The sequence below is a fragment of the Tursiops truncatus genome, chromosome 10, assembly GCF_011762595.2.
Source record: "Tursiops truncatus isolate mTurTru1 chromosome 10, mTurTru1.mat.Y, whole genome shotgun sequence".
NCBI classification, from domain to species: Eukaryota; Metazoa; Chordata; class Mammalia; order Artiodactyla; family Delphinidae; genus Tursiops; species Tursiops truncatus.
This window is the reverse complement of record NC_047043.1, coordinates 68,855,950-68,883,053: the sequence shown is the minus strand read 5'-3', so window position 1 is coordinate 68,883,053 and position 27,104 is coordinate 68,855,950. Positions and strand designations below refer to the sequence as shown.

Sequence of the window (27,104 nt, the reverse complement as noted above, 5' to 3'; positions counted from 1 at the left end):
TCTTCTTTGGAGAAATGTCTATTTAGGTCTTCTGCCCATTTTTGGACTGGGTTGTTTGTTTTTTTGTTATTGGGCTGCATGAGCTGCTTGTATATTTTGGACATTAATCCTTTGTCAGTTGCTTCATTTGCAAAAATTTTCTCCCATTCTGACGGTTGTCTTTTCATCTTGTTTATAGTTTCCTTTGATGTGCAAAAGTTTCATTAGGTCCCAGTTGTTAATTTTTGTTTTTGTTTCCATTTCTCTAAAAGCTGGGTCAAAAAGGATCTTGCTGTGATTTATGTCATAGGGTGTTCTGCCTATGTTTTCCTCTAAGACTTTTATAGGGTCTGGCCTACATTTAGATCTTTCATCCATTTTATTTTTGTGTATGGTGTTAGGGAGTGTTCTAATTTCATTCTTTTACATGTAGCTGTCCAGTTTTTCCAGCACCACTTATTTAAGAGGCTGTCTTTTCTCCATTGTATACTCTTGCCTCCTTTGTCATAGATTAAGTGACCATAGGTGCGTGGGATTGTCTCTGGGCTTTCTGTCCTGTTCCATTGATCTATATTTCTGTTTTTGTGCCAGTACCATACTGTCTTGATTACTGTAGCTTTGTAATATAGTTTGAACTCCAGGAGCCTGATTCCTCCATTTTTCTTTCTCGAGATTGCTTTGGCTATTCGGAGTCTTTTGTGTTTCCATACAAATAGTGAAATTTTTTGTTCTAGTTCTGTGAAAAATGCTATTGGTATGTTGATAGGGAGTGCACTGAATCTGTAGATTTCTTTGGGTAGTATGGTCATTTTCACAATGTTGATTCTTCCAATCCAAGAACATGGTATATCTCTCCATCTGTTTGTATCATCTTTAATTTCTTTCATCAGTGTCTTATAGTTTTCTGCATACAGGTCTTTTGTCTTCTTAGGTAGGTTTATTCCTAGTATTTTATTCTTTTGTGGCAATGGTAAATGGGAGTGTTTCCTTAATTTCTCTGTCAGATTTTTCATCATTAGTGTATAGGAATGCAAGAGATTTCTGTGCATTAATTTTGTATCCTGCAAATTTACCAAATTCATTGATTAGCTCTAGTACTTTTCTGGTAGCATCTTTGGATTCTCTATGTAGAGTGTCATGTCATCTGCAAACAGTGACAGTTTTACTTCTTCTTTTCCGATTTGTATTCACTTTATTTCTTTTTCTTCTCTGATTGCTGTGGCTAGAACTTCCAATACTATGTTGAATAATAGTGGTGAGAGTGGGCAACCTTGTCTTGTTTCTGATCTTAATGGAAATGGTTTCAGTTTTTCACCATTGAGAACGATGTTGGCCGTGGGTTTGTCATATATGGCATTTATTATGTTGAGGTAAGTTCCCTCTATGCCTACTTTCTGGATTTTTTTTTTTTTATCATAAATGGGTGTTGAATTTCGTTGAGAGCTTTTTCTGCATCTATTGAGATGAGCATACGGTTTTTATCCTTCAGTTTGTTAAGATGGTGTATCACATTGATTTGCATATACTGAAGAATCCTTACATTTCTGGGATAAACCCCACTTGATCACAGTGTATGATCCCTTTAATGTGCTGTTGGATTCTGTTTGCTAGTATTTTGTTGAGGATTTTTGCATCTATGTTCAGCAGTGATATTGGCCTGTAGTTTTCTTTTTTTGTGACATTTTTGTCTGGTTTTCGTATCACGGTGATGGTAGCCTCGTAGAATGAGTTTGGGAGTGTTCATCCCTCTGCTATATTTTGGAAGAGTTTGAGAAGGATAGGTGTTAGCTCTTCTCTAAATGTTTGAAAGAATTCACCTGTGAAGCCATCTGGTTCTGGATGTTTGTTTGCTGGAAGATTTTTAATCACAGTTTCAATTTCAGTCCTTGTGATTGGTCTGATTATATTTTCTATTTCTTCCTGGTTCAGTCTTGGAAGGTTGTATTTTTCTAAGAATTTGTCCATTTTATTGGCATATAGTTGCTTGTAATAATCTCTCATGATCCTTTGTATTTCTGCAGTGTCAGCTGTCTCTTCTTTTTCATTTCTAATTCTATTGAGTCTTCTCCCTTTTTTTCTTTATGAGTCTGGCTAATGGCTTATCAATTTTTGTTTATCTTCTCAAAGAACCAGCTTTTAGTTTTATTGATCTTTGCTATCATTTCTTTCTTTTTCATTTATTTCTGATCCGATTTTTCTGATTTTTTTCCTTCTGCCAACTTTGGGGTTTTTTTGTTCTTCTCTCTCTAAGTGCTTTAGGTGTAAGGTTAGGTTGTTTATTTGAGATGTTTCTTGTTTCTTGAGGTAGGATTGTATTGCTATAAACTTCCCTCTTAGAATTGCTTTTGCTGCATCCCATAGGTTTTGGGTCACCGTGTTTTCATTGTCACTTGTTTCTAGGTATTTTCTGATTTCTTCTTTGATTTCTGCAGTGATCTCTTGGTTACTCAGTAGTGTATTGTTTAGCCTCCATGTGTTTGTATTTTTGACAGATTTTTTCCTGTAATTGACATCTAGTCTCATAGCGCTGTGGTCGGAAAAGGTACTGAAACGATTTCAATTTTCTTAAATTTACCAAGGCTTGATTTGTGATCCAAGATATGATGTATCCTGGAGAATGTTGCACAAGCACTTGAGAAGAAAGTGTATTCTGTTGTTTTTGGATGGAATGTCCTATAAATATCAGCTAAGTCCATCATGTTTAATGTGTCATTTAAAGCTTGTGTTTCCTTATTTATTTTCATTTTGTATCATCTGCCAGTGGTGAAAATGGGGTGTTAAAGTCCCCTACTATTACTGTGTAACTGTCGATTTCCCATTTTATGGCTGTTAACATTTGCCTTATGTATTGAGGTGCTCCTATGTTGGGTGCATAAATATTTACAATTGTTATATTTCTTCTTGGATTGATCCCTTGATCATTATGTAGTGTCCTTCTTTGTCTCTTGTAATAGCCTTTATTTTAATGAGAATTGCTACACCAGCTTTCTTTTGATTTCCTTTCATGGAGTATCTTTTTCCACCCCCTCACTTTCAGTCTGTATGTGTCCCTAGGTCTGAAGTGGGTGTCTTGTAGACAGCATATATACGGGTCTTGTTTTTGTATCCGTTCAGCCTGTCTATGTCTTTTGGGTAGAGCATTTTATCCATTTACATTTAAGGTAGTTATTGATATGAATGTTCCTATTACCATTTTCTTAATCGTTTTGGGTTTGTTATTGTAGGTCTTTTCCATCTCTTGTGTTTCCTGCCTAGAGAAGTTCCTTTAGCATTTGTTGTAAAGCTGGTTTGGTCGTGAATCCTCTTAGCTTTTGCTCATCTGTAAAGGTTTTAATTTCTCCGTCGAATCTGAATGAGATCCTTGCTGGGTAGAGTAATCTTGGTTGTAGGTTTTTCCCTTTCATCACTTTAAATATGTCCTGCCACTCCCTTCTGGCTTGCAGAGTTTCTGCTGAAAGATCAGCTGTTAACCTTATGGAGATTCCCTTGTTTGTTATTTGTTGCTTTTCTCTTGCTGCTTTTAATATTTTTCCTTTGTATTTAATTATTGATAGTTTAATATGTGCCTTAGCGTGTTTCTCCTTGGTTTTATCCTGTATGGGACTCTCTGTGCTTCCTGGAATTGATTATTTCCTTTCCCATATCAGGGAAGTTTTCAACTATAATCTCTTCAAATATTTTCTCAGTCCCTTTTATTCCCTCTTCTTCTTCTGGGACCCCTATAATTCGAATGTTGGTGTGTTTAATGTTGTCCCAAAGGTCTCTGAGACTGCCCTCAATTCTTTTCATTCTTTTTTCTTTATTCTGCTCTGCAGTAGTTATTTCCACTATTTTATCTTCCAGGTCACTTATCAACTCTTCTGCCTCAGTTATTCTGCTATTGATTCCTTCTAGAGAATTTTTCATTTCACTTATTGTGTTATTCATCATTGTTTGTTTGCTCTTTAGTTCTTCTAGGTCCTTGTTAAACGTTTCTTGTATTTTCTCCATTCTATTTCCAAGATTTTGGATCATATTTACTATCATTACTCTGAATTCTTTTTCAGGTAGGCTGCCTATTTCCTCTTCATTTGTGTGGTCTGGTGGGTTTTTACCTTGCTCCTTCATCTGCTGTGTGTTTCTCTGTCTTCTCAGTTTGCTTAACTTACTGTGTTTGGGGTCTCCTTTCCACAGGCTGCAGGTTCATAGTCCCCGTTGTTTTTGGTGTCTGCCCCCAGTGGGTAAGGTTGGTTCATTGGGTGGTGTAGGCTTCCCGGTGGAGGGGACTGGTGCCTGTGTTCTGGTGGATGAGACTGGATCTTGTCTTTCTGGTGGGCAGGACTGCGTCTGGTGGTGTTTTTTGGGGTGTCTGTGACTTTATTACGATCTTAGGCAGCCTCTCTGCTAATGGGTGGGGTTGTGTTCCTGTCTTGCTAGTTGTTTGGCATAGAGTGTCCAGCACTATAGCTTGCTGGTTGTTAAGTGGAGCTGGGTCTTAGCATTGAGATCGAGATCTCTGGGAGCGCCTTCGCCATTTGATATTATGTGGTGCCGGGAGGTCTCTGGTGGACCAATGTCCTGAACTTGGCTCTCCCACTTCAGAGGCTCAGGCCTGACACCTGGCTGGAGCACCAAGACCCTGTCAGCCACTCGGCTGCCAGTGTTGGAGGGTCTCCTGCAAAGGTGGGGGTGGCTGTGGCTCACCACGGGGACAAGGACAGTAGCAGCAGAAGTTCTGGGAATTACTCCTTGGCGTGAGCCCTCTCAGAGTCTACCATTAGCCCCACCCAACAAGACTATTTTGAATTATGGTTTTCTCAGGGTACATGCCCAGTAGTGGGACTGCAATGTTTTTAAAAGGCCTGGAGGGATACACTAGCAAATGGTAGGGAAGAGGGGGGGTCCTGTTGGAAAATATGATGTGGGTGCTCATCAAAGCGAGTTCAACGGTATCAGTAATGCACTGTTACTTTGAGTTAAAGAAAAAAGAAATGAAAGAAATATGGCAAACTATGAATAACAGACAGAACTTTGTAACAGGAACATGGTGTTTATTATATTATTTTTAATGCTTTTCTTTGTTTTTAAAATCTCTTGAATAAAAATGGAGTAGAGCCGGTCATCATTCATGGAATTATTATACCTGCAAAGATGGACATCAATTTGTAAGAATGCTTCAGACCTGCCCTATCCAATATGGACCACTAGCACCGTATGGCTACTTAAATTTTAACTGATTAAAATTAAATGCAGGGCTTCCCTGGTGGCGCAGTGGTTGAGAGTCTGCCTGCTAATGCAGGGGACACGGGTTCGTGCCCCGGTCCGGGAGGATCCCACATGCCGCGGAGTGGCTAGGCCCGTGAGCCATGGCCGCTAAGCCTGTGCGTCCGGAGCCTGTGCTCCGCAACAGGAGAGGCCACAACAGTGAGAGGCCTGCGTACCGCAAAAAAAAAAAAATTAAATGCAAATAAAAATTCAGTTCCTTGGTTGCAGTAGTCACATTTCAAGAGCTCAGCAGCCACATGCAGATAATAGCTACAATATTAAACAGTAGATATAGATCATTGCAATGAGCATAGAAAGTCCTATTGGACAGCACTGACCTGCAGCATACATTTAAGAAATGTGAATATCTGAACTCCGTATTATGCTTCTAAACTTCTGGTCCCAGATAATTCTGCCGCATTGTACACAGGGCATGTGCCCCCGAAATTATTTTTTCATATTTCTACTTGATATCCTATTTCATCTACCTTCCAGTTACCTGTGAATTTAAAGGGAAACAAATGCTGACACCACTTACAAACTGGTTCCTATCACAGTTTCTTTCTGTTTGTTGTAGGCGAACTGCTCCTGCTCTCAAGTATGATTTTCCTGCTCCCGGTGGTGTGTGGCTGCCCAGAGAGGTGCCACTGTCACTCACCTTCAAATTTTGTAGACTGCAGCCGGCAGGGTCTGGCTGAAGTCCCTTCCGATCTGCCTCCTCAGACTCTAACCCTGCACTTACAAGATAACCAGATACGTCAGCTTCCGGCTTCTGCATTTAAGTCAGTGCCACAGCTCACAGCCTTGAACTTGCACAACAATTCTCTTTCAAATCTGACCTCCGGAGTTTTCCATGGACTTCAGCACTTGCGGGTCTTAAACCTAACCCAGAACTCCCTGCATTCCCTGGAAAGCAGACTTTTCCATTCCCTCCCACAGCTGAGGGAACTTGATTTATCATCAAACAACATAAGCCACCTTCCCACATCCCTGGGTGAGCCTTGGGAGAACCTAACTGTATTTGCGATCCAACAAAACCAGCTTCAGCAGCTCGATCGAGCCCTCCTAGAATCCATGCCCAGAGTGAGGCATTTATTTCTCAAGGACAACCTCTGGAAATGCAATTGCCACTTGCTCAGTCTTAAACTCTGGCTGGAGACGTTTATCTATAAAGGTCAGTAATGCCTATCTGTGTGTTACCAGCCTAGGATGAACCTCATCTGTTCTCTGCATTAGAAGGGATGTTGAGGAGTATTTGAGGGATCCATGTAAGCTTTTTTTTTTTTTTCCATGTAAGCTTTTTCACATTGATGTCATTTCATGGTATGGCAAAAGAGGCAAGTGAGTCATTAAAGGGTGTTTAAATTCAGGTATTTAAAATCATCTACAGATATGATTCATGGAGATAACTTTCCACTTTTTTTTTCTCCCCACCCCAACTTTCCAGTCTTTGATTAACAATACCATTAAGTTATTTTTCTGGGAAATGTAGGCCCTTAAGGAAGAGGGAATTTCAATCATCACCTAAATAACTACTCAACTCTGAAATGACACCAAATTTTGATTTTCAAGTGTGATCCAACTGGGGGCATGTTATCTCTCCTTAGGACTTTCCTCCCTTCTTTGTCTGCTTCTGACCATTTGACAGCTGTGAATCTTCCCTGAGATTATCCATTCTGCTTTAGCAAACACCACTGTTACTGAAACTGGATACAGTAAGGTACCCTCTCCAAAGGGAACTACTATTTCTTTAACCAGATATCAAAAGCAAAGCAAGAGATCCCAGAACATAAAAGATGAGGGGATCTAGAAATCACTTAGGGGTCAGCAAACCATAGCCCAAGAGCCAAATTTGCCCCACCTCCTATTTTTGTAGATAAAGTTTTGTTGGAACACATCCACACCCATTTATTTACTGTCTGTGGGTGTTTTGCATTATAAGGGCAAAGTTGAATAGCTGGGACAGAGACTATGGCAAGGCTTAAAATGTGAAGTATTTCTGGCTCTTTATAGAAAAGTTTGCCAACCCCTTCTAACTCAATGCTAGCCTATTATCAATGGGAAATGGAGGCCCAGAGATGTTCATGACTTGACCAAGGTCACAAAGTAGAAGCACAGACAGAAGTAGAATGAGTGGCTTTAGGTCTTGGCCCTGCATTCTTTCCTCTACATCACAGTGTTTCTTTCCTCCTAACTTTTAAGTATCATTCATTCATTCATCCTATACTTGAGTGAATCTTATGTGCCAGGGACATTTCTAGGCACTGAGAAAAGGTCAGTGAACAAGAAACTCCCCACCATCATAGGCATTACATTCTGACAGTAGAAACATGTTAAAAAAGACAAATATATACCCATGTTCAGATAGCAGTTAGTGCTAGAGGTGGGGTAAGGGGAGAGAGTAATGGGATGGGGGTTCCACTTCAGATGGGAAGGACAGGGAAGGCCCCTCCAAGGAGGTGACATGGGGGAGCAGAACTGAAACAATGAGGGGAAATGAACCATGAGATAACTGGGGGAAAGGACAGCAGTGCGAAGGCCCTGACGGGAAAGTAAGCTTGGCTCCACTGAGGGACAGAAAGAGGGACAAATGAGTGGCTAGAACAGAGGAAGGGAGTGAGAGAGGATAAGGCAGCACAAGTACCCAGGACTTGGGTCATGTTGGAACGTGCAGAGTAGGCTGAGACATTTGGATTTTATTTTAGGCGAGATGGAAATCTCTTGAAGAATTTTAGTCAGGGGAACAATATGATCTGATTACATTTTAAAAGGTCACTCTGGTGACTCCAAGGAGAGTAGACCAAAAGCTACAGAAGAAGAAGCAGGGGGATGAGGGAGAAAGTGATTTCAGTCATGCAGGGAAAAGATGATGGTGGCCCAAACCAGAGTGATGAGAAATTATCAACTTTGGGAGATATTTAGAATATTGAACTGATAGAAATTACTAATGGGTTGGCATGGGAGATAAAGAAAAGAGAGTATATTATAGGAAATTCAATTTTGTTTTGTCCTTCAGGAGTAACCAGATAAATGGTGATGCCAGTAGCTGATAAGGGGCAGGCTGGGGAATAGGGAAAATGGGTAAGTATGTGTAGGAGGTGGTAAATCAAGAACTCAATGTGGGGCGTGTCAAGTTTGAGATGCCCATTACATAGCCAAGGAGTGTTGTTGAGTTGGTGGCTATATATCTGAGCCTATAATTTGGGAAGATATCAGAGCTCCAGACATGAATTAGGAAATCAACAGAGTCCAGATGGTTGCAGCAGTTACACAGAAGGAAGTGGGAGAGAGCACATGAGTTCAAATAAATAATATTGAATTAAGAATCTCTCTCAACAATAGCCAATAGCTTATCACTAACCAGCTGATCTTCAAGTTGACCTACAACAGAGGCCATATAATGTGACAAAAATCTTTCTTATAGGAGGTTGCAAATAAAAGTGTTTACATCTAGAGGTGAAGTGGCTTCAGCTATTGTGTTCTAGACTAAATGGTAAGCATAAGCCAAAGCATCAGAGAAAGATGGTTTTCATCAATTAGAAATATTTCTTGACAAAAAATATTTCTCAGGTCCAGGATATTAGAAGCAACATAAGGTATGATATAGCTCCCCCTACTCGGGCACAAACTCACTGGTGATCTTCAGGCAAATTGATGCCCCTCACTAGCCCTCAGTGTCACCAGGTGGAAACGGACAGTGTTAAGCCAGGGAGTTCCTAAGGTCCGTTCTGGTCCTCAGATTCCACAGTGCGGTTCAACGCTCCCTCATGGCGGAGCTGCCCCATCCAGATGACAGTCTTTCTCTGGAGGAAGGCAAAATTTATTCGGGATAACAAGACCTGGGTGTCCCAAAATAACTAAATAAAATCCCCAAGTGAATGTAGGAGACAATCTGACTACTGATGCATTGAATAAAGGCAAAATAAGGGAATAGGTATTGGTCAAGACCTTAGTTCCCACCAAGGGGAAACAAAGTATATGGAGGATGAAGCAGGGGGTTTTGCGGCCTGGAAGTGTCACTCATTGGTTCTGTTGGCCAGAACTCAATCATGAGGCCCCAATCTGACCACAAAGGGTGGGGAAATTTCATCTTCCTGTGGACCCAACAGAGAAAAAACATGCTTTGATGAATACCTAATAATGTCTCCTCCACAAAAACATGCACATAGATTTTGTAATTAGCATTCCTCTCTCTCCATTCATAACTAAACAAATCATCTTTATGCTAACAGCTAACTGTATTAAACATTTATTCTGGGCTAGGAATTGTGCTAAATACTTGACATACTTTATCCAACTGAGTCCTCAAAGCAATCTTGTGAGGTAGATTTCATTATTACCCCAGTCTCCCACTTCCCAGGTGAGCAAGCAGAGGCACAGAATGGTCAAGTAACTTGCTTAGGGTTGCACAGCAAAGTAATGGTCAGACTCAAGATTTGAATCCCATTTCTTCCCAAGACAGGGGTTAAGAGCTGCTAGTGGACAGATGATGAATAATGTGAGTGCTTGGAAAGCTGGAGCTTCTTGCACTGTCAGCTGCTCTGAATCCAGAAGAGACTGAGACCCTCAAGCTATCATCTGCAGATTTGCTTCCTGGGGTCATGGCTGAGGAGATGGTGGTGGAAGGCTGGGAAGTGAGTCCTGGCTAAGGACACAGGAGGCCACGGAGCTCTTGGTGGCCATAACCCCTGTCTTCCAGCAATATCCCAGGCTCTAGTCTGTGTATTCTCCTGGCTCTGTGTCCTGAGGCCATGCCTCCCACCCTAATGCTGAACAGCAGGAAGCCTGGAACTGGAGAAAGACAGAGCTTACCCCTGAAGTTACTGGGTGAACCGCCCCAGTCTAGGTCAGCTGGTGGAATTGCTGGTCCCATGGCAGGTGGCCTTTCTTCCCCTGATGAAAGTCTCAGTGCTCTTTGCCTGGGTTAAATATGGTTACTTCTTCTCAAGCCCTCACACTTCTTTTCTGCTCTCTGGCCTTCTGCTTTACAACCAGCTTCCAGGCAGAGTATTGAAACGGTCTCTGAGACAGGGATCCTTAATCACGGTGCAGCCTGATGGCGCCTTGGGCTCATCCAGAACAGGCACCCCACACCTCTGGCCTCCTGCACCTCAGCTCAGGAAAGGAGAAAATTCCTCTTATCTTTTTGCTTTAGAGTTGAGGCTCTTGCCTCAGGGGATCACTGAAGAAGCCAGGACGGGCCCAAGAGACTCTGGCAATAGGTGACTCAGTTCAAGCAGTAAAAGCAAAAAAGGTATGAGTTGAATTTTGTCATGGCCACTGACCCCAGTGTGACCTGGGCCACAATAACCCCTGAACTGCAAAATGGCCCCATCTACTAATACGGCCATGGTAAGACTCAGCTTATAAGGCTCAGACAGAATGGACGTGAAGGCATTCCCAAAACTCTGAAGTGCTATACAAAGGAACGTTCTAATAACATTGAAGTGACAAGCTCCCGCATGGCAACTTCTGGTAGTTTCATAATTCACCTACGATGTGTACAAAGAATCTCCAGTCTAACTTGGCTAAGATTGGTGCCAGGCTTCATGGGGGTGAGATTCTACTGAGAGTCATGTGTTAACTCCACTGACCTCAGGATGTTTCAGAGAGGAGGAAGTAGAGAGAGGCGGTAGGTGTAGCGGGGAAAACTGGGATCACAGGAGAGAGCTGGGTTTCGGTGTTGCTATATCCACTTATGACCTGAATGACCTTGGATAAGAATTACCCATTAGAGCAGAGCTGTGAGGACTTATCTGACAGTGCTTTATAAACTATCAAGTCAGATACAAATAGGATGTTTTCATGGCAAAAAATTTAGTCAGAGAACTTTATCTGCCTGAGGTCAAATAGTAAATTGGTGGTCAAATTTGGCCAGGATGGAATCTGTTAGCCCAGTGTTCTTTCTAGAAGAGAACTTCTAGGCACACAAATTCTTCCTGAACAATAGTAGTCCACACACATGAGGAAATTAATCCCCTTAGAGAGAATGGAAATTGAGTCCAAAAACCCATTAGAAAGTGCGATACTTGGGACTTCCTTGGTGGTCCAGTGGTTGAGACACCACGTTCCCAATGCAGGGGGCTCAGGTTCGATCCCTGGTCAGGGACCTATGGTCCCGCATGCTGCACGGCAAGGCCAAAAAAAAAAAACCATTGAGAAAGTTTGGTACTTTAAGTACTAAGTGTTTCGAGGTCTGAGGAGACACGTTAATTGTATTTAATCCCATGAACATAACTCATATTCCCGTCAAACCTTCAGATACACAAAGCACTCACTCACAGGGCCACTGACCTCCCGGTTTGGCATCACTGAAGAGTGTTGGTAGAGACAGAGGGTCTTTGTAATTAACACATAACATCACAACAAAAGACATTTGTTTTATTTATTTATTTTTTAGCTCTCCAGTGGGAATTTGGCACAATAGGTTTCTTGTGTGGCAGGGCTCATTAGGGCATGCAACAGTGCCCTCAGGCTGGCCTCCAGTGCCCCTTCCTGTCACCTTTTGCATTGTTATTCCCTTGGCATTTATAAGGTAAAGGTGACTTGGCTTCTAATGAACTCTTGGTCACACATAATTGTCCATTTAGTGTGTGGCATTTTTAGCATTTAGCCAATTTAGAAACCCTAAAATCATAAAATACGATTGTTAAATTTTTTGAAAAAAAAAAGGTGTTTTATAAATTCCATCTGCCTAAGTTTTTACAGGTTGAGGATTTGGGAGTTTGGTTGTATCAGGCTCTGCTATCATTCTTTGCTTTTGTTTCTCAAAGGGGGAATAACAGACAGCATCATCTGTGCCTCACCGGACACCTGGAAGGGAAAGGACCTCCTTAAAATCCCTCACGAGCTGTACCAGCCCTGCCCTTTTCCTTCTGCAGACCTGGAGTCCTCACAGGTGCAGCAGCTAGGTGCTGCCCACCGGGCTGTACCCAGGCCCCCTGAGAGCCACAGCCCAGGGGAGCGAGACCACTGGGAGTGTGAGATCAAACCCAAGCCGAGGCCAGCCAATCTGCGCCACGCCGTGGCCACCATCATCATCACGGGGGTGGTGTGTGGGATCGTGTGTCTCATGATGTTGGCGGCTGTCATTTATGGCTGCACCTATGCAGCTATTACCGCCCAGTACCATGTGGGACGCTTGGCTCAGATCAATGAGCCTGCGAAGACAGAAGGAAAAGAGCTGTTTGACAGCTCAATGGCCTGAGAGCTTTCATCTCAAATACGAATAATCATTATAGGCCAGAAAAAAGTTTCTGAGTAGGGCTGATGGTTCACTGTTACTGCCTCATTTTCTTTTTCCAAAAGGAAAAAAAAAAAAAAAAAAAAAGATGTGTCTGTAAAAAAAGACAGACAGTGTTCCTGGGAAGAAATTTATGTTGAGATTTTAAAAAAAAATACCATAGTTGAAACAGAGATGATAACTTGTGCTCTGTGCCTGAGAAGTTATGACAACATTCTATGTGGGGAAGGCTGTCCACAGAGAAAGGGAAGATACATCTCTTTCAAGGTACTCTTCCCTGCATTAAGTTGCCTTTACAGGGCAGCAGAAATACAAACACGCGTGCCAGCATTCCTGGCAGCTTTGTGGTCCACTCGAAAACTGCCCAATTTTGAGTGCCTGGGAAGAAGTTGGCAACCTTACCCAATGGGCACTGAGTGCTTCTATAGTCCAAGTTCATGATAGACCGGTGATACTTTTAGATGTTAGGTATGTTATATATTTAGCAAAAGCGTCTGTTGGTTGGGAATTTTGTAGCTTGCCACAAGAGTCAGATTATATTTAATTTTCTAAATCAGAAAACCATTTGGGGCTTTCTAGGCCACAGAAGAAGAAGAGGGCTCCATGACTGGATAATGGGACTCAGGCCCAGGGTCTGGGGAAGTTTTCTGATGCAAGGGTAAATAACATATAAACAAACACAAAGAGGATGGGGTGGCGGAATTCGAGGCACTATTACCCAAAGGCCATATCCACCAGGCGATTGGAACCTTCCATTTATAACTCTCACAGCAGGAATGAATTTAGGGTGGGCTGAGAGCGAGATAATGGCTTATGTGTATCTGTATCTACGTACATAGTGTGCAGAGTGCATAGGCTTGTTCAACCACACCCACACATAAACATACTCAGAGCAATCAGTTTACCCACTAATGAAATGCAGCCGCGGCAGGGTGGAAGCCAGCAGCTGTTGACCACCACCCAGATTGTCTACTCAACACTCTGGGATAGGAAGTCAGAGGAAGTCTGAATAGAGTGGGAATTATCAAGAGGCTGGAGATACGTGGGAGCAGCCGTCCTGAACATTATTTAGGCTGGGGTTTAAAAAAATCAGGTGTGGCTTGCTTGACTCCACAGACACGGTCCTGAAGAGCTGCATGCAAAGGAAATTTTTGTAAATTGAATCATCATTTTAATGCAGTAGGGGATCTCGCTATTTAAAGGAACCTTTCATGGAATCTTTCTGTAATGGCAATAATTGGCTCCAGATTTATGCATTTTGTAAATTTGCATTTTCTCATGCTAGGATTTCTTAAAGTAGAATCTACCTGCTCTCTCTCTCTCTCATGATGTCCCATCTCATACTTAGTCACCTGTTAGTATTAAAATCATTTTACACAGAGGAGTTAAGGACTTGGCAAAAGCAAGGAATAGCAAATACAGGGCAAGCTGTCCCTCCAGAGGCCTTGACAGACATCATTAATCAATCCCAGCACTCCTCCCTGAGCCCTGATGCACCACAGATGCCTTCTTAAGACAGCACTGTAAGGCAACCAGAACTAATCAACTGGAATTGGTTCAAAGGATAAAACATATTTGTCATTCAGGGTACTGGCCCTATATTCACTCTTTCAGGCCATGTAAAAGTTGCTTGGATCCTAAATCAGCAGTCCATTCCATAAACTGGCATGTGAATGGGCAGTCCATTCAGCCTGGAATACTGTTTCCCTGTCTGATGTGGCCAAAGCCTTGCCCAACAGTATAAAGAGGCCAAGGGAAAGACGGATGAACCTACCCTAGCCTACCCTGCAGGACACAGAGGCCATCTATACCTGCTCACAGTGCTTCACAACTAGTGTGGGCTGCCCACATCCACAAGTTAAAGATGGGCCATCTCTTTGGAGCAGCAATTTTGCTAAATGATTCTTCTGGGGGAAAAAGTATAAATTTGATGTTAATTTTTTCTGAGTATTAAAATAAACCTGGGTACGTTAAAGAGTAGTTTGAAAAATCAGCATGGATTTTAAGATCAAAAAGAGATTCCAGAGAAAGTCAGCTGCTGCATCAGCTCCATCCCAAGCCTGGTGCTTCCTTTCTTCTCTGCTTCGTGCACCACTTCAGTGGGCGAGTCTGAGCATCCAGTCTAAGGTTGTAGGGATTACTTTCCAGGTGGAAAAAAAATCTTTCTTTCCCTTTCCCTGGACCATGAGTCCTTGGCCAAGAAAGCACTATGAGAAAGGAAATCGAGAAGATCTTTTTATACATCGTCCTCATTTCACCAAATGTTTCTGGAGTTCGTACTACGTACCAGGCATGGTGAGAGGTGTTCTCGTGAACATTCATGTAATCTTGGCAACCATGCTGTGAGATACTTGAACAGATATTACATAAGCTGGGAACTACTGAGGCCAACCACAAGTGCCTCTTCTCATTGCTGTGATTTAAGACATGCAGTGCACTGTGCTCTGCCGGAGGCCTGGTGACTGTACAGGTCAATCCCGTCCCCCTGGCCACCGAGATTACATGACAGAGCTTCCAATGCACCGCTGAAAATCCTGAAAGTGGCTAGAATCCTCACTCCTCAACACCCACGTCCTATTAGATTTCTAAGCACAGATGATAACTCAGGCAAACAGATTCCTGCTTTATGAGAAGTCTTTAAGGAGAATGACTAAAATGATCCCTTCATGTATTCAGATTTCTATCTTTTGCCTATAGTCACCAAAAAGAGCAGTTAACGATGCAAATAATTACCCTAAAATGTCAACAATTCTCTCAGCACAGAAAAATATAAATCAAATTGTTTAGATTAACAATTCAGCGTTATCATTTGTTAATACGAGAAATGAAATGTTTTCTCTGTTAAAAACATCACAGATGAAAGACCCAATTTGCAGGGTATTCTGTGAGAACCACAAATTATCTTTCACAACCACTACAGCTCATGAGGGGTAATTTGCAAACGCCTCATAGATTATTTTCAGCTGTTTATTGCTGCTGTCATATTTATAAATTCCCCTATAAAAATGCCCTTCCTTCAAAGAGTCATAGAGCCTTACTGAAGGAATACTGTGAACAAATATCACGTTTAGTGTTGATTGTTTCTGAGAAAATCATGTAAAATATAGTTTCTTCATTATATTTAGCGGAACAGTATCACTATTTTTGCTTTGCCAGAGATCACAAATTCACAATAGCAGGACCCAACAGACATGAGGCATATAAAGAGGGCATAGGAGGAATTTTTTCCACAGAGATCGTGGAGAAAGAAGACCTAGTGTCAAATCTATACCTGGAAAGCTTTTAAAACTAAGGCAAAAATCCTTGACCCTGTGGGAAAAATCTTGTGCTTCAGATGATAATATGCCCACAGACAACTGGGTATTTTGTTTTTTTCTTACAAAAATGAAAGACTGAAAAGTGAATCATAGGATTGCCTCCTGAAGGTTCATGAAAATCAAATATCATTACTCAAGTTTACCAAGTTACCCCAGAAATATCACACTCGTCTTAGATCCAAAATATCAAAGGAAGTGGCTCAATTTCTAAAATGATCTATCCATAGCACCCATTATCATAATTATACAACTGTTAGAAACCTATAACTTTCTATCACAGATCAGGAAATAACTGTTTTCACTTGGGTCAAACCCACCAGTGTATCCATTGCTAAATGCTATTAGACAGAAAACTACCAGCAAATGATACTCCAACCTCACATGGCATCACTGGGGTGTGGTTTATATGCACAACTTCAGGGAACTATCCTGCTTTCCCTTGTGATGAAAATGTTTTTTTTAATTTATTTTTTAATGCTCAAAATGCAATAAAATCTCAAAGAAACCTCCCTCCGGTTGGGAGAAGCAGCTTTCTAACCCCTCACTTTCTTTTCAGATTCTTGACTGGAGTATCCACACCTACTTTTCACTCCAATGACACTGAGTATTCATTTGGATGGATAGGATGTGACCCAGTTTCAAAGACTCATCAAGAAGAGCCAGAAAAAGAAAAAGAGGATTGGGAGCTGGGAAAGTCCTTGGAGAGCATTTAGTCTAGGTCTGGCAAATTTCAGAATAGCTGTGACCAGCCTCCCTACCTGTTTCAGACATTGCTGATGTCTGGCCTCAGAATCTTTTTTAATCTGTTTTCTAGGTACCTACTCCTGATCAACTGGAGTCGACTTATGAGACTAAACCTATCTGCTACCCTCATATAGTTCCATATTCTTATTTTACAAATAGCAATTGGAAGCATGGAAAAGGAAAGGAATTATCCCAAAGTCGCACAGATAATTAATTGCACACCTGATAAATGCAGTTTGCAGGAGCATGGGGTTAGAAAGTATAATACAACCCAACCCCTGCCATTCTTCATTCATTCTGGTGAACCACAATATGAAGACTATGGAATTATTATATTAATTATTTGGAAAAGAATAATTATAGTACCACCATCAACATTTATTGAACACCCAGTTTTGTGCCAGTTGTTTTCAGTGTAGTATTTTCATTTTCCTCTAAGTCTCAAATTAACCAAAAATGTGAGCATTTTACTGCCACATGACAGATGAAGATACATAATCATTGGGTTTGGGTCGCTTGTTCAAGGTCATATCATTAATTAGTGGAGTAGGAATTTGAATGAAGGATACATGGGTTTCTTCTTATGCTTCTATTACTTTTTAGTATATTCAATATTATCCATAATAAATGTTTTTTAAAAAAGAATGACTCCAAAGTTTTTAGACTGAATAACCAGATAACTAGAATGACTTAAATGTGGAATCGATTGCATTTGATGGGCCTATTTGAGAGGCAGGGACACTGAGTAGTCAAGGGAGAGAGGTTGGGCTTGGGAATCACCAGCTCATGAATGGTGTTTAAAGCTTGAGAGTGGACAGGAACCCTGAGGCCCTCCGACATGTACAATCAGGAGATGAACAAAGTCAGCAAAGGAGGCCTAGGAGGGTGGGCAGTGAGGTAGGCAAAGAATCAAGTAAAGAGGTTTGCAAGGAGAACGTGATCAGCTTGGCCAAGTGCTGCTCACCGACCAAGAAAAACGAACATCTGAAGTTCAATTTTGGATTTGGTAATGTAGGAGCTACAGGTAACCCTGACGAAAAATGATTCACTGTGGATGAAACCTGGTTGGAGTGGGTTCCAGAAAGCATGAAAGAGAGGAAGTGAGAAGAGCATAAAAAATGAGAAATAACACAAGTAAAATAATTTGATAACAAAAATAATTTTGGCTTAAAAAAACTGACTATATCAGCAAAAATCTGGAAGTTGATAGATGAAGGCTAGTGAAGTAAAAGCATATAAAATGCCCATGCACTATGTTTTCACTCTGAACTTCCTTTTTATGTTTTAAGACAAATGTACACTCCAGTCTGCCTGAGCCTGGTCATATATAATTTGGCCTTGAAGTAGGAATGACATTCAGACACTGATCTCGACCTCGTGCAGATCTTTTCACCCAGAATAGAACGTGGGAGCTCTTGGTGAGTGCAAACTGTAGGAGGCCATTGGAATAAAGAACCTTTGATCAGCACTGTCCTTTTCCCACCACAGACTGGCAAAAGCATTTTCCATGAGCAAGAGTCCACTGACTGACTGTCAAAGCATTTATGCTGCAGCCTCTGGTCATGCCCCCTCTTCCCAGGGAGGGGAAATGTACGTCAGCTCATTTATCCTCTCTGGCCCTTCACTTAGCCTGAGTCATATATATTCTAATCTTCACCGAGATCAAAATCCCACTAAGGTTACTAGGAGATTTGCCTGGATAAGGGTGGCTAAATAAATCCTCAAATCTCTCATGAGCCATGTTGGGGAAAAAAAGTATCCCAGAAACTGTTTTCCACCAAAGCATGTGAGGGCATTTCCAATGTTCTAACAAGCATTGTGCTGATTACACTGTTCAGAGGTTTATAAACTAGAGCAAAGATTAAGTAAATCACTCTCTTGACTGACAGGGAGAGCATATATTTTAGAAAGCTCAGGATCTTTGACTGGAATTTCTCTGTAACCACATATATAAAAACATTAGGCACAATGATGGATACCTTCTGATACAGGAAGCTCTGTCTTTAATATCTACTTACACACCCTCTGATTTAAATATTCCCTTCATTTTCATAAGATAAAAAGATGGTGAAATAAGTGAGTGAACAAATTAGCATTTTAGGTGTTTTTTTTTAAAAAAATGGACTGTGACATATTTTTATCTAAAGCAGGAGTTGGCAAACGTTTTCTGTAAAGAGTCAGGCAGTAAATATTTTTGGCTTTTTAGTCCATGTGCTCTCTATCCAACATTATTTACAAAAACAGCTGGTAGATATCTGACAAGGTACTTGTATCCAGCTTATAAAAATAACTTATATCTCAACAACAAAAAGACAAATAACCTAATTATAGGCAAAAGATCTGAATAGACATTTCCCCAATGAAGATATGCAAGTAGCTGACAAGCACATGAGAAGATGCTCAGTGTAGTTAGTTATTAGGGAAATACAAATCACTTCACGCCTACTAGGAGGGCTAAAATAAAAAAGATAGACAATAGTAAGCATTGGTAAGGATGTGGAAAAATTGGAAGCCTCGTATGTTGCTGGTGAGATTGTAAAAAGGTGCTACCACTTTGGAAAACAGCTTGTCTGTTCTACAAAATATCAAACCTAGAGTTACCATATGACCCAACAATTCGATTCCAATTTCTACCCAGGTGAAATTAAGACATATCTGCACAAAAACTTGTACATGAATGTTCATATCAGCATTATTAATAATAGTTAAAAAGTGGGAACAACCCAAATGTCCATTAACTGATAAATGGATAAACAGGATGCTATACATACATACAATGGGATATCATTTGGCAGTTTAAAAAGCCAGAGTAGTGACTTCCCTCGTGGTCCACTGGTTAAGACCTCCCTTCCAATGCAGGGGGTGCGGGTTCGATCCCTGGTCAGAGATCCCACATGCTGCCCTCATGGCCAAATAAATAAATAAAATAGAATAAAAAAAAAAGCCAGAGGACTGATCCTTGCTACAACATGGATGAATCTTGAAAACATTAAGCTCGGTGAAAGAAGCGAATCACAAAAGGCCACATGTTGTATGATTCCATTTATCTGCAATGCCCAGAATAGGCAAATCCACAGAGACAGAAAGTAGATTAGTGGGTTTCCTGGGGCTGGAAAGGGGAGTGGGATATCAAGAATGAAGGGGTGTGCATGTGTGCGTGTGTGTGTGTGTGTGTGTGTGTATGGGGGGTTTTTGGGGGGGATGTTAAATTGTTCTAAAATTACATTGTAGAGATTGTTGCACAAGCTGCAAAATACTAAAACCCAATAAACTGTACACTTGAAATGGTAAATTTAATAGTGTGTGAAATATATCTCAGTAAAACCCTAAAAGAAGGACACAGGTAGCATCCTAGATTTGCTCCTATGGGCTACAGCTTGTCAACCTCTGTTCTAAGGAATAAGTACATGAAAGTGTGAGCTTCAAAGTTTTACTATGAAACATTTCAAGATACCATAACGACATTACCTAGGTAAGTTTTTCACATAGGGGACGGCACATGGCAATAAGCATTGACTAATGAGAGGTGGTGGGTGTAACATACATCATTCTTACCAACGGTAACAGCAGCAATAATAATTTAGCAGCTAACCATTACTGAGCACTCAACTATAAGCATTCACTAAGCACTTTATTTATATGAATTCATTTATTTCTCTCAAAAGGAACCAGAGGGGTCCCCCCAAAGCCAGACTGAATCTGGGTGCAAGACATACTCCATTACTGGTTAACTCTTTTCCTTTTCTGTGGTGATGAAACAAATCTCTGTCTTTAAAAACTACGCTGTTAGAAATCCAACCAAAGCACCAATCAACCTTGTTTTACAAATGTGAAAACTCAATCCCAGAGCAAGAGGGGAGAAATGGCCCTGTACTCACTCCTAAATCCTTGGCTTACATTAGGGTTAATGTCCAAATCCTACTATGACCTCAGAAAGAGGAGTCTTGCCGATACAGAACTTGAAAACCGGGTATAAGGACCTGTAACTCCAAAATTCTGTGGCTGATGGGGTGGAGAATGTGTTGGGGCTTTTGATAAGGTTTATAAAAGGACAGTGGCTCATGGGAGTGAGTGTCCTGGAGAGTTAGCACAGAGGATCCAGTTTCTCAAAACTCTGGGCTATTTTTATTTCTGGAGCAATGATCCTCAGCGTGCCCTGTCACTGGCTACCCGCACTATGCAGAGCAGCTGTTCTACGTGGCCAACTCTAACTCAGATTCTGTTGCGGACTTGAAATACAGCATAATTAGTAGCTACATCACTAATCCATTTCTATGAAGTTTGCTGTTGTCATTCCTACAGGCCTTGACCTCCTTTTGTCCCTTCACGGCACCCACCAGTCAACTTAAAAAAGCAAATGTCAAATATATAAAAAGCCCCACCTCATAGCTGACATTTAGAGCAAAGACTTGCCTTGGGTTACTCACCTCCCCCCCGGGGCATCTGCCCATCTGCCCATAAGCGGTGCATTTAGATCCTAGTAAATACCACCCAAACCTGAGAAACTCATTTGTGTCTCACAGAACCCATCTAGACACAACATGTATGGGGGATCTCATTCAAGATTCCCGGAATCTTGTTCCCTCTGCTTGGAATGCTCTTCCCACAGATCTTTGTATAATGGCTGTATCTCATCATTCCAGTCTCTACTCATGTCACCTTCTCGGGGAGGCCTTCTCTGAGCCCCCATCTTCCCCCAATCTGGAGAAGCATTGCCTCTGTCATATGCAAGCATGAACATGAGTGTTCTTCCCTGCCTTTGCTACTCCCAACCACACTTCATTTTCTACAGAGCATTAGCCACTACCAGAAATTCCCTCTCCCTCCCTCCCTCCCTCCTTCCCACCTTTCTTCCTCCCATTCGTGCCACACTTGTCTGTTGTCTGTACCTCCCACACAAGTGGAGGCTCCCCTCCACTGGCAGCAACTTAGTCGGAATGGGTCTTCACTGGGCAGCTGCCACCCCAGCCTCAGGGTGGGGATGCCAACAGTGCCCTCTCACTGTATGAATCATCATCCCCTGACTCGCTCCAAAATGCCCTTTGGGGTGCTTGTTCTCAGCTGTACCCTCAGCATTAGGTACATAGTCGATGCCATATATATATATATATATATATATATATATATATATATATATATATATATATATATATTTATTGAATTATTTAATTAGAAAATGAAGAAATGAAACATCTTTTTGTAAATGAGCCTATAAGGGAAAACACTGAATTTGAAAGCACCAAGAATTGAAGTTTGTCTGTCAGTTTAATCTAGCATTTCTCAATCTCACCTCTACTGACATTGTGGACTAGACAATCCTTTGCTGTTGGGGGGCTGTCCTGTGCCTTGTAGGATGTTTGGCAGCATCCCTGGCCTCTACCCACTGGATGCCAGTAGCTCCCCTCCTAACCAGTCATGACAATCAAAAATGTTTCCAGATGTTGTCAAATGTCTCCTGGGGGTCAAAACTGCTCCTGGTTGAGAACAACTAATCTAATCAGTAAGTATTAATTTCTGCTATGATAAAACATTCCCTTTGCTCAGATCTACAAACTAGAAGTTTATCCATGTAGAATTGACACATAATTCCTAAATACTAGTTAACTCATATACACCAAATATATGAAATCCCACCAAAGGAAAGTTGATAAGCTGAATATTTGCCTATAACATTTTGGCAACATTATTTACCCAATTCTAAGGAAAGCTGTATATTAAATAGTACACTCAGTTTAAACAGCATGTACCTGACAAAAGCTAATGGTCATTGATGTTAAGCAATCTCTTTCTTAATCATCTGGTTAAAATGAGATCCTTTGTCCTAATATCAAGCATCCCCCTTCATTACACTGCCCAGAATTATGCAAATGAGACCATTTAACCCACATTTTCCAATTTCCCCCAGTGAATGGATCTAATGTGGTATGTGTTCCCTGCAAAGGAATACATCAGAGCCCCCCCAAATTTACTAGTAATCATTAAATTTTATACTTAAAACAGGTGAATTTTTGGTATGTAAATCATATCTCAATAAATCTGTTAAAAATATTAATTTCTATAACCAATGCCTATAATGCCTATAATGTCTGTTGCTGATCAGATTAGCTATTCTAAGCATCAGGTTAGATGCTTGGACCTCAGAAAAGACATCTGCTGATGCAGGGACAACTACTGGGCTAACACAGTTGCCATTAGGAATGGACACTAAAAAGTTTTTCTACTCCTTAAAATATCCATATTGGTCTGTATCATTTTACTATGGTGTGGATTACAGTTTTAGCTGCTGAGTGACTCTCTTAGAGTTTGGTCAAGTACTGTGTTCCTATTGTTTGGTCAGTAAACTGTGCAAGTGTATGTACCTACAGAGAGCAAGTAAATACGAAACCCATCTTTCTCAAGTCACTTAGTCAGTATTTTGACATATTTACCACATCAGCCCTCACACTTGGCACTAGAAATAAAAAGGTAATTGGGATGGTCCTTGTCTCTGGAGAGTTTATAATTTATTCAAGAAATGAAACTAGAACATCTTAGAAGAGATTTTAGATTTTGATACGCTAAAATTTACATTTTAAAGCAAATGTAAATAATTCAGAATTTATTACCTAGTACTTAAAAAATTCAGTAATATGAACTTCTTATCAAAAACTGAGATTAAGTATTTTGTATTTGTCAGAGCGAGAGTCTAGAAGGAGAATACAGAAGGTCAGACAAACACCCCAAGGAGGGGAAGAAATTCCCTGCATGGTTATACCTTCCAACTTGGCTCAATTCCTCCCCTCAATGAATTTATTTTCTTCTCCAGGTCATTTCCACCCTAGCATGATGGAAACAGTGTCTATGACTCTTGTTCTATTGGGCCTGGTCTCTCCATTGAGAGTGGATTGGAGAATTAACAACATGATCTAGGTAATTTATGGAACTCAAGTCAATAACAACTAAGTAAGGGCAAATAGGTTTCTGCAAGTTCAATTCAATTTATAGAAGCCTCACTGAGGGTCCACTATGCTCCAGGGACTCCATCGGGTTATGCTGTGAAGGACAGAAGATGAAAAGTACGAAGTCTTTGACCTCTAGGAGCTTCTAGATGACTGCTCAGCTTTTCAATTCACTTGTCCTGTGTAGACATAGCTTTAAAAATAGCTGCTCTTTTAAAGTTCTCTGGTGGGGAGGGACAGGGGGCTGTGGGAGGAACTGTCAATTACAGGGCCCGGTTATTATTCATTTGTATCTAGAGTGCTGGCAAAAGCACGAGGTCAGGAAATATTTATTGAATAAATGAGCAAATGAATGCATAGGTATACTGCCAACTTGAAGATAAAAATGGGCCACCTCAAATCCTAGCAATTTTATACTTCCACATATCCAGATATTTTCTTGTTTGTTTTCTCTTTTTATCCCCAAATCAACCCAGAGTAAGGTGACAGAGATAATAATCCCAACCCTATTTTAGATAGAACTTCAGGGACCCAAGACCACACATTTAGCAAGTTATAGAGTAAGTGACAAACCTACGTGGACCTTACAGTCCCAGGCTTGCATCTCCAATAACAACAGAAAAATGGATTAGGGTCCTGACACACACAGCAGGTTCCAGGGCTCTGGAGAGACTTGGTGGGCCAAAGAGAAAGTCATACCACTTCTTCCTTTGCAGTGGGAAAGCAATGAAGCAAATTTAGCATGCTAGTGGCAGCTGGAGAGTTGGCAAGTTCCTCAAGAGAAGGACTGTAAGCAATGTCATAGGCCAAGAAGATGTATGGGGCCCATTTATGCACAGAGGCTGACGTATAAATGGAATCCGGCCCAGTCTGACTGACTGCCCTTTCTTCAAAGATGTCATTGACAGATGACTATCTAAATGTTTTGTTTGGAAAAAAAAAAAAACAAGAAAAAAAGAGAGAAAGAAGAGAATAACACACACACACACACACACACACACACACACACACACACACACAGATACACACACAAAACCAAAACAAGAAATTTTCTATCTCAAACAGACATATGTAGCCAATGAACATGAGAACACCAGATCAGATCTGGGAGCAGTGCAGGCTTTTCAAAGTAGTCCTTGATAATAAACTAAAATTGTACACCTTTCCTTTCAGAAAAATTTCAATTTAACACAAGGATTTCATTGAAGCCCCAAATTGCTGTCAGTTGGCTGTATCCCATCTGCTGTTGGAAGTACACTGGTGGGGGAAAAGCCTGCTCACCTATTCATCTTCACCTGCCAAAACAAGGTTTCTTCCCCAATTAAAATGGGCTTTTAAATTTTAGAGTAGTAAACAATGTCTACTTAAATTTGCGGAGAATACACAGAAGAAAGTGACCAAACCTAATTACCCAGTGACATGATGGGTGAGTCAGAGTCAATGAAATTTGGGGGAAGTGCTGAAGAGGACTCTCTGCTTTTTGAGACATAAAGGTCCTTTTGAAGTCACTGCCTTCACGGTGCTGCATCCATGTCAGCCTTCAAGATCAAAACTGAGCAATTCTGTTTTATCTTATGTCTATAAGACCCGCTTTAAAAAAGAAGATTAATAATCATCAGATTTAGAAGGTAAGGACTAAATACAGTTCCTTGGATAACCCTGTTTCTTTGTCTTGCTCTGTAATTATCTTCTGAAAATGGGTACGAGTTGACACATAGTGAGTCGTAGTAAACAGGAATATGTCTCTCCCACCCACTCAGGGTGGGCCAACCATGTCTCATGACTTGCCTGTGGTCTCTGGCCAACTGTATAACTCAACAGTAGACAAGCATGCCATTTGGAAAAGTCATGGTCTTCTCCACACTGGATACACAGTGCAGTGCCCAGGCTGAGTCCATGTTTTGCCCATACTCAGCCAAATAGACATTTATGAAATATAAGCCATTTGGAAACATTTGAGCACACAGTTTGTAAACTTGGACAGATGTGGCTGGGATGGGCACAGTGATCTTAGGGCCAAAACAGAGCATCCTTCATAATGACTTAATGAGAAATTCAAGGAAAAGGTTTTAGAAAGAAATTTCAAACACACAGACAGACAGTTTGGTTCAGACCATGTCGTTATCAGCTGTTGCATGTGGCCCCAACTCCAGGGAGATAACATGCCTCCAGAACTAGCTGGCTGGGTCAGCCTGGAGGTGAGTAAGGCTGACCTTTAAGCAAAAATAAATCTTGCTGAGTTAAATGATCCTGTCTCCTATTTTCCTCAAGGAACATGCGACAGTAAGAACAGCAGCCCTGAATTTTCACAGCCCTTATCTCCTGGCTGATTAGTTATAGGTCTGCATAGTTCAAGATGAGCTTACAGGTCAGATACATAAGACTGTCTTTCTTGCTATACCCAAAAACCCAGGAATAACCAGGGCACAACTGTCCCCAAATCTTTCAATCCCTGCTAATCTATGAGAATACAATTATGATGTATAGGCTATATCAGAAATAAAGTGGGGGGGAAAAGGAATATTTCCTAGCCAAAGAACAACCACTTGAAACATGTCTGATCCATTTGAATTCCTTCCCACAAATATTCAGTGTGTGGAGCCACCACAGAAGCTGATGTTCAAAATCACCCTGTGGTACAGCTTACTGAGAGAGGCTACTGAAAACAAAATGACTCCCTTTGGTAAATCTAGCCAATATCAGGATGATACTTGGAGTGTCTCACCCATCCGTCAACCAAAGGCTCCAACAATTATTTATCAGAAATAGACAATGTGCCAGACACGCTCTTAGGCTCCATTTTCTCAGCAGCTGTCCTCAAAAGAGGGCTTGTGGCAGTTTCTGGTCCTTTAGGCCAAATACCACCAATGAAAGCCGCCAGCCAGCCACAAAAATCTACTGATACTCTTGAGAGTGAGAGAGATGGGAAAAGCCAGAGACAGGGTTTCTTTGATAATTCAAGACTCAATCATAAAATGTTTTGGCTTTCTCCTGGTCCCAAACCCAGCACCTGTAGATACATCTAACTCTAATCACTCAGGGGGATTAGGGCGATGAAAATCTCACGCTCTCCAGAGAGGTGCACATTTCAGCTTGTATTTGCCTAAAACAAACCCACAATTTCCTTGTACGGCCCCTGTTATCCTAATGACATAGAAGTGGAAGATCTGGAGCTTACTTTAAGTGTTCACGGCACCTACTGTCCAGAAATGATCTTTTGCACGCACCAACAATTTCTTACTGGCTCAGAGTTTAAGAATAAAATCCTAGGAAATATTTCTGCTTTCACATCAAATTCCACCAGGTTTCAGAGCCCTGGATTGGAGAAGATGATGCTAAGATGAAGAGGAAGTAGTTTTTAATGTTTTTTACCTTTCAAAGCCAAGTTTCTGATACGTGGAAGTAGTTGACAAATGATATGGACACCATGCTTACTTAACACTCATTGATTGAAATCCATCATTTACCTGCCACCACGGGAGACTTCCGTTCATCCAGGAGCTGGATGGAGGTACTTGCTGTCACCACATTGCTTTTGTTAACTGTTCCTGTAAGAAGAAACAAAACAAAACACGATGACGAAAATGAAGACAGTCATAGAGCTTATGTTAAGAGAGTGATGGTATTGGTTTGCAGTCA

The 27,104-nt window shown here is 41.1% G+C and overlaps 2 protein-coding genes across 3 annotated transcripts in view; one reads left to right on the top strand and one right to left on the bottom strand.

Annotated features, from left to right (window-relative positions):
- The window catches only part of LRTM1 (leucine rich repeats and transmembrane domains 1), a 32,325-nt gene extending 19,837 nt beyond the window's left edge, over positions 1-12,488 (top strand). Inside the window, exons 2-3 of the mRNA XM_004320673.3 lie at positions 5,781-6,397; positions 11,997-12,488. Of these exons, the coding sequence (XP_004320721.3) occupies positions 5,781-6,397; positions 11,997-12,430 (1,051 nt within the window). The 3' untranslated portion in view covers positions 12,431-12,488. The remainder of the gene's footprint in view (positions 1-5,780; positions 6,398-11,996) is intronic.
- CACNA2D3 (calcium voltage-gated channel auxiliary subunit alpha2delta 3) overlaps positions 1-27,104 on the bottom strand; it is a 788,131-nt gene that overhangs the window by 121,763 nt on the left and 639,264 nt on the right. For both annotated transcript variants that reach the window (XM_073811245.1, XM_073811246.1), the window contains one exon: positions 26,933-27,013. In XM_073811245.1, the coding sequence (XP_073667346.1) occupies positions 26,933-27,013 (81 nt within the window). The remainder of the gene's footprint in view (positions 1-26,932; positions 27,014-27,104) is intronic.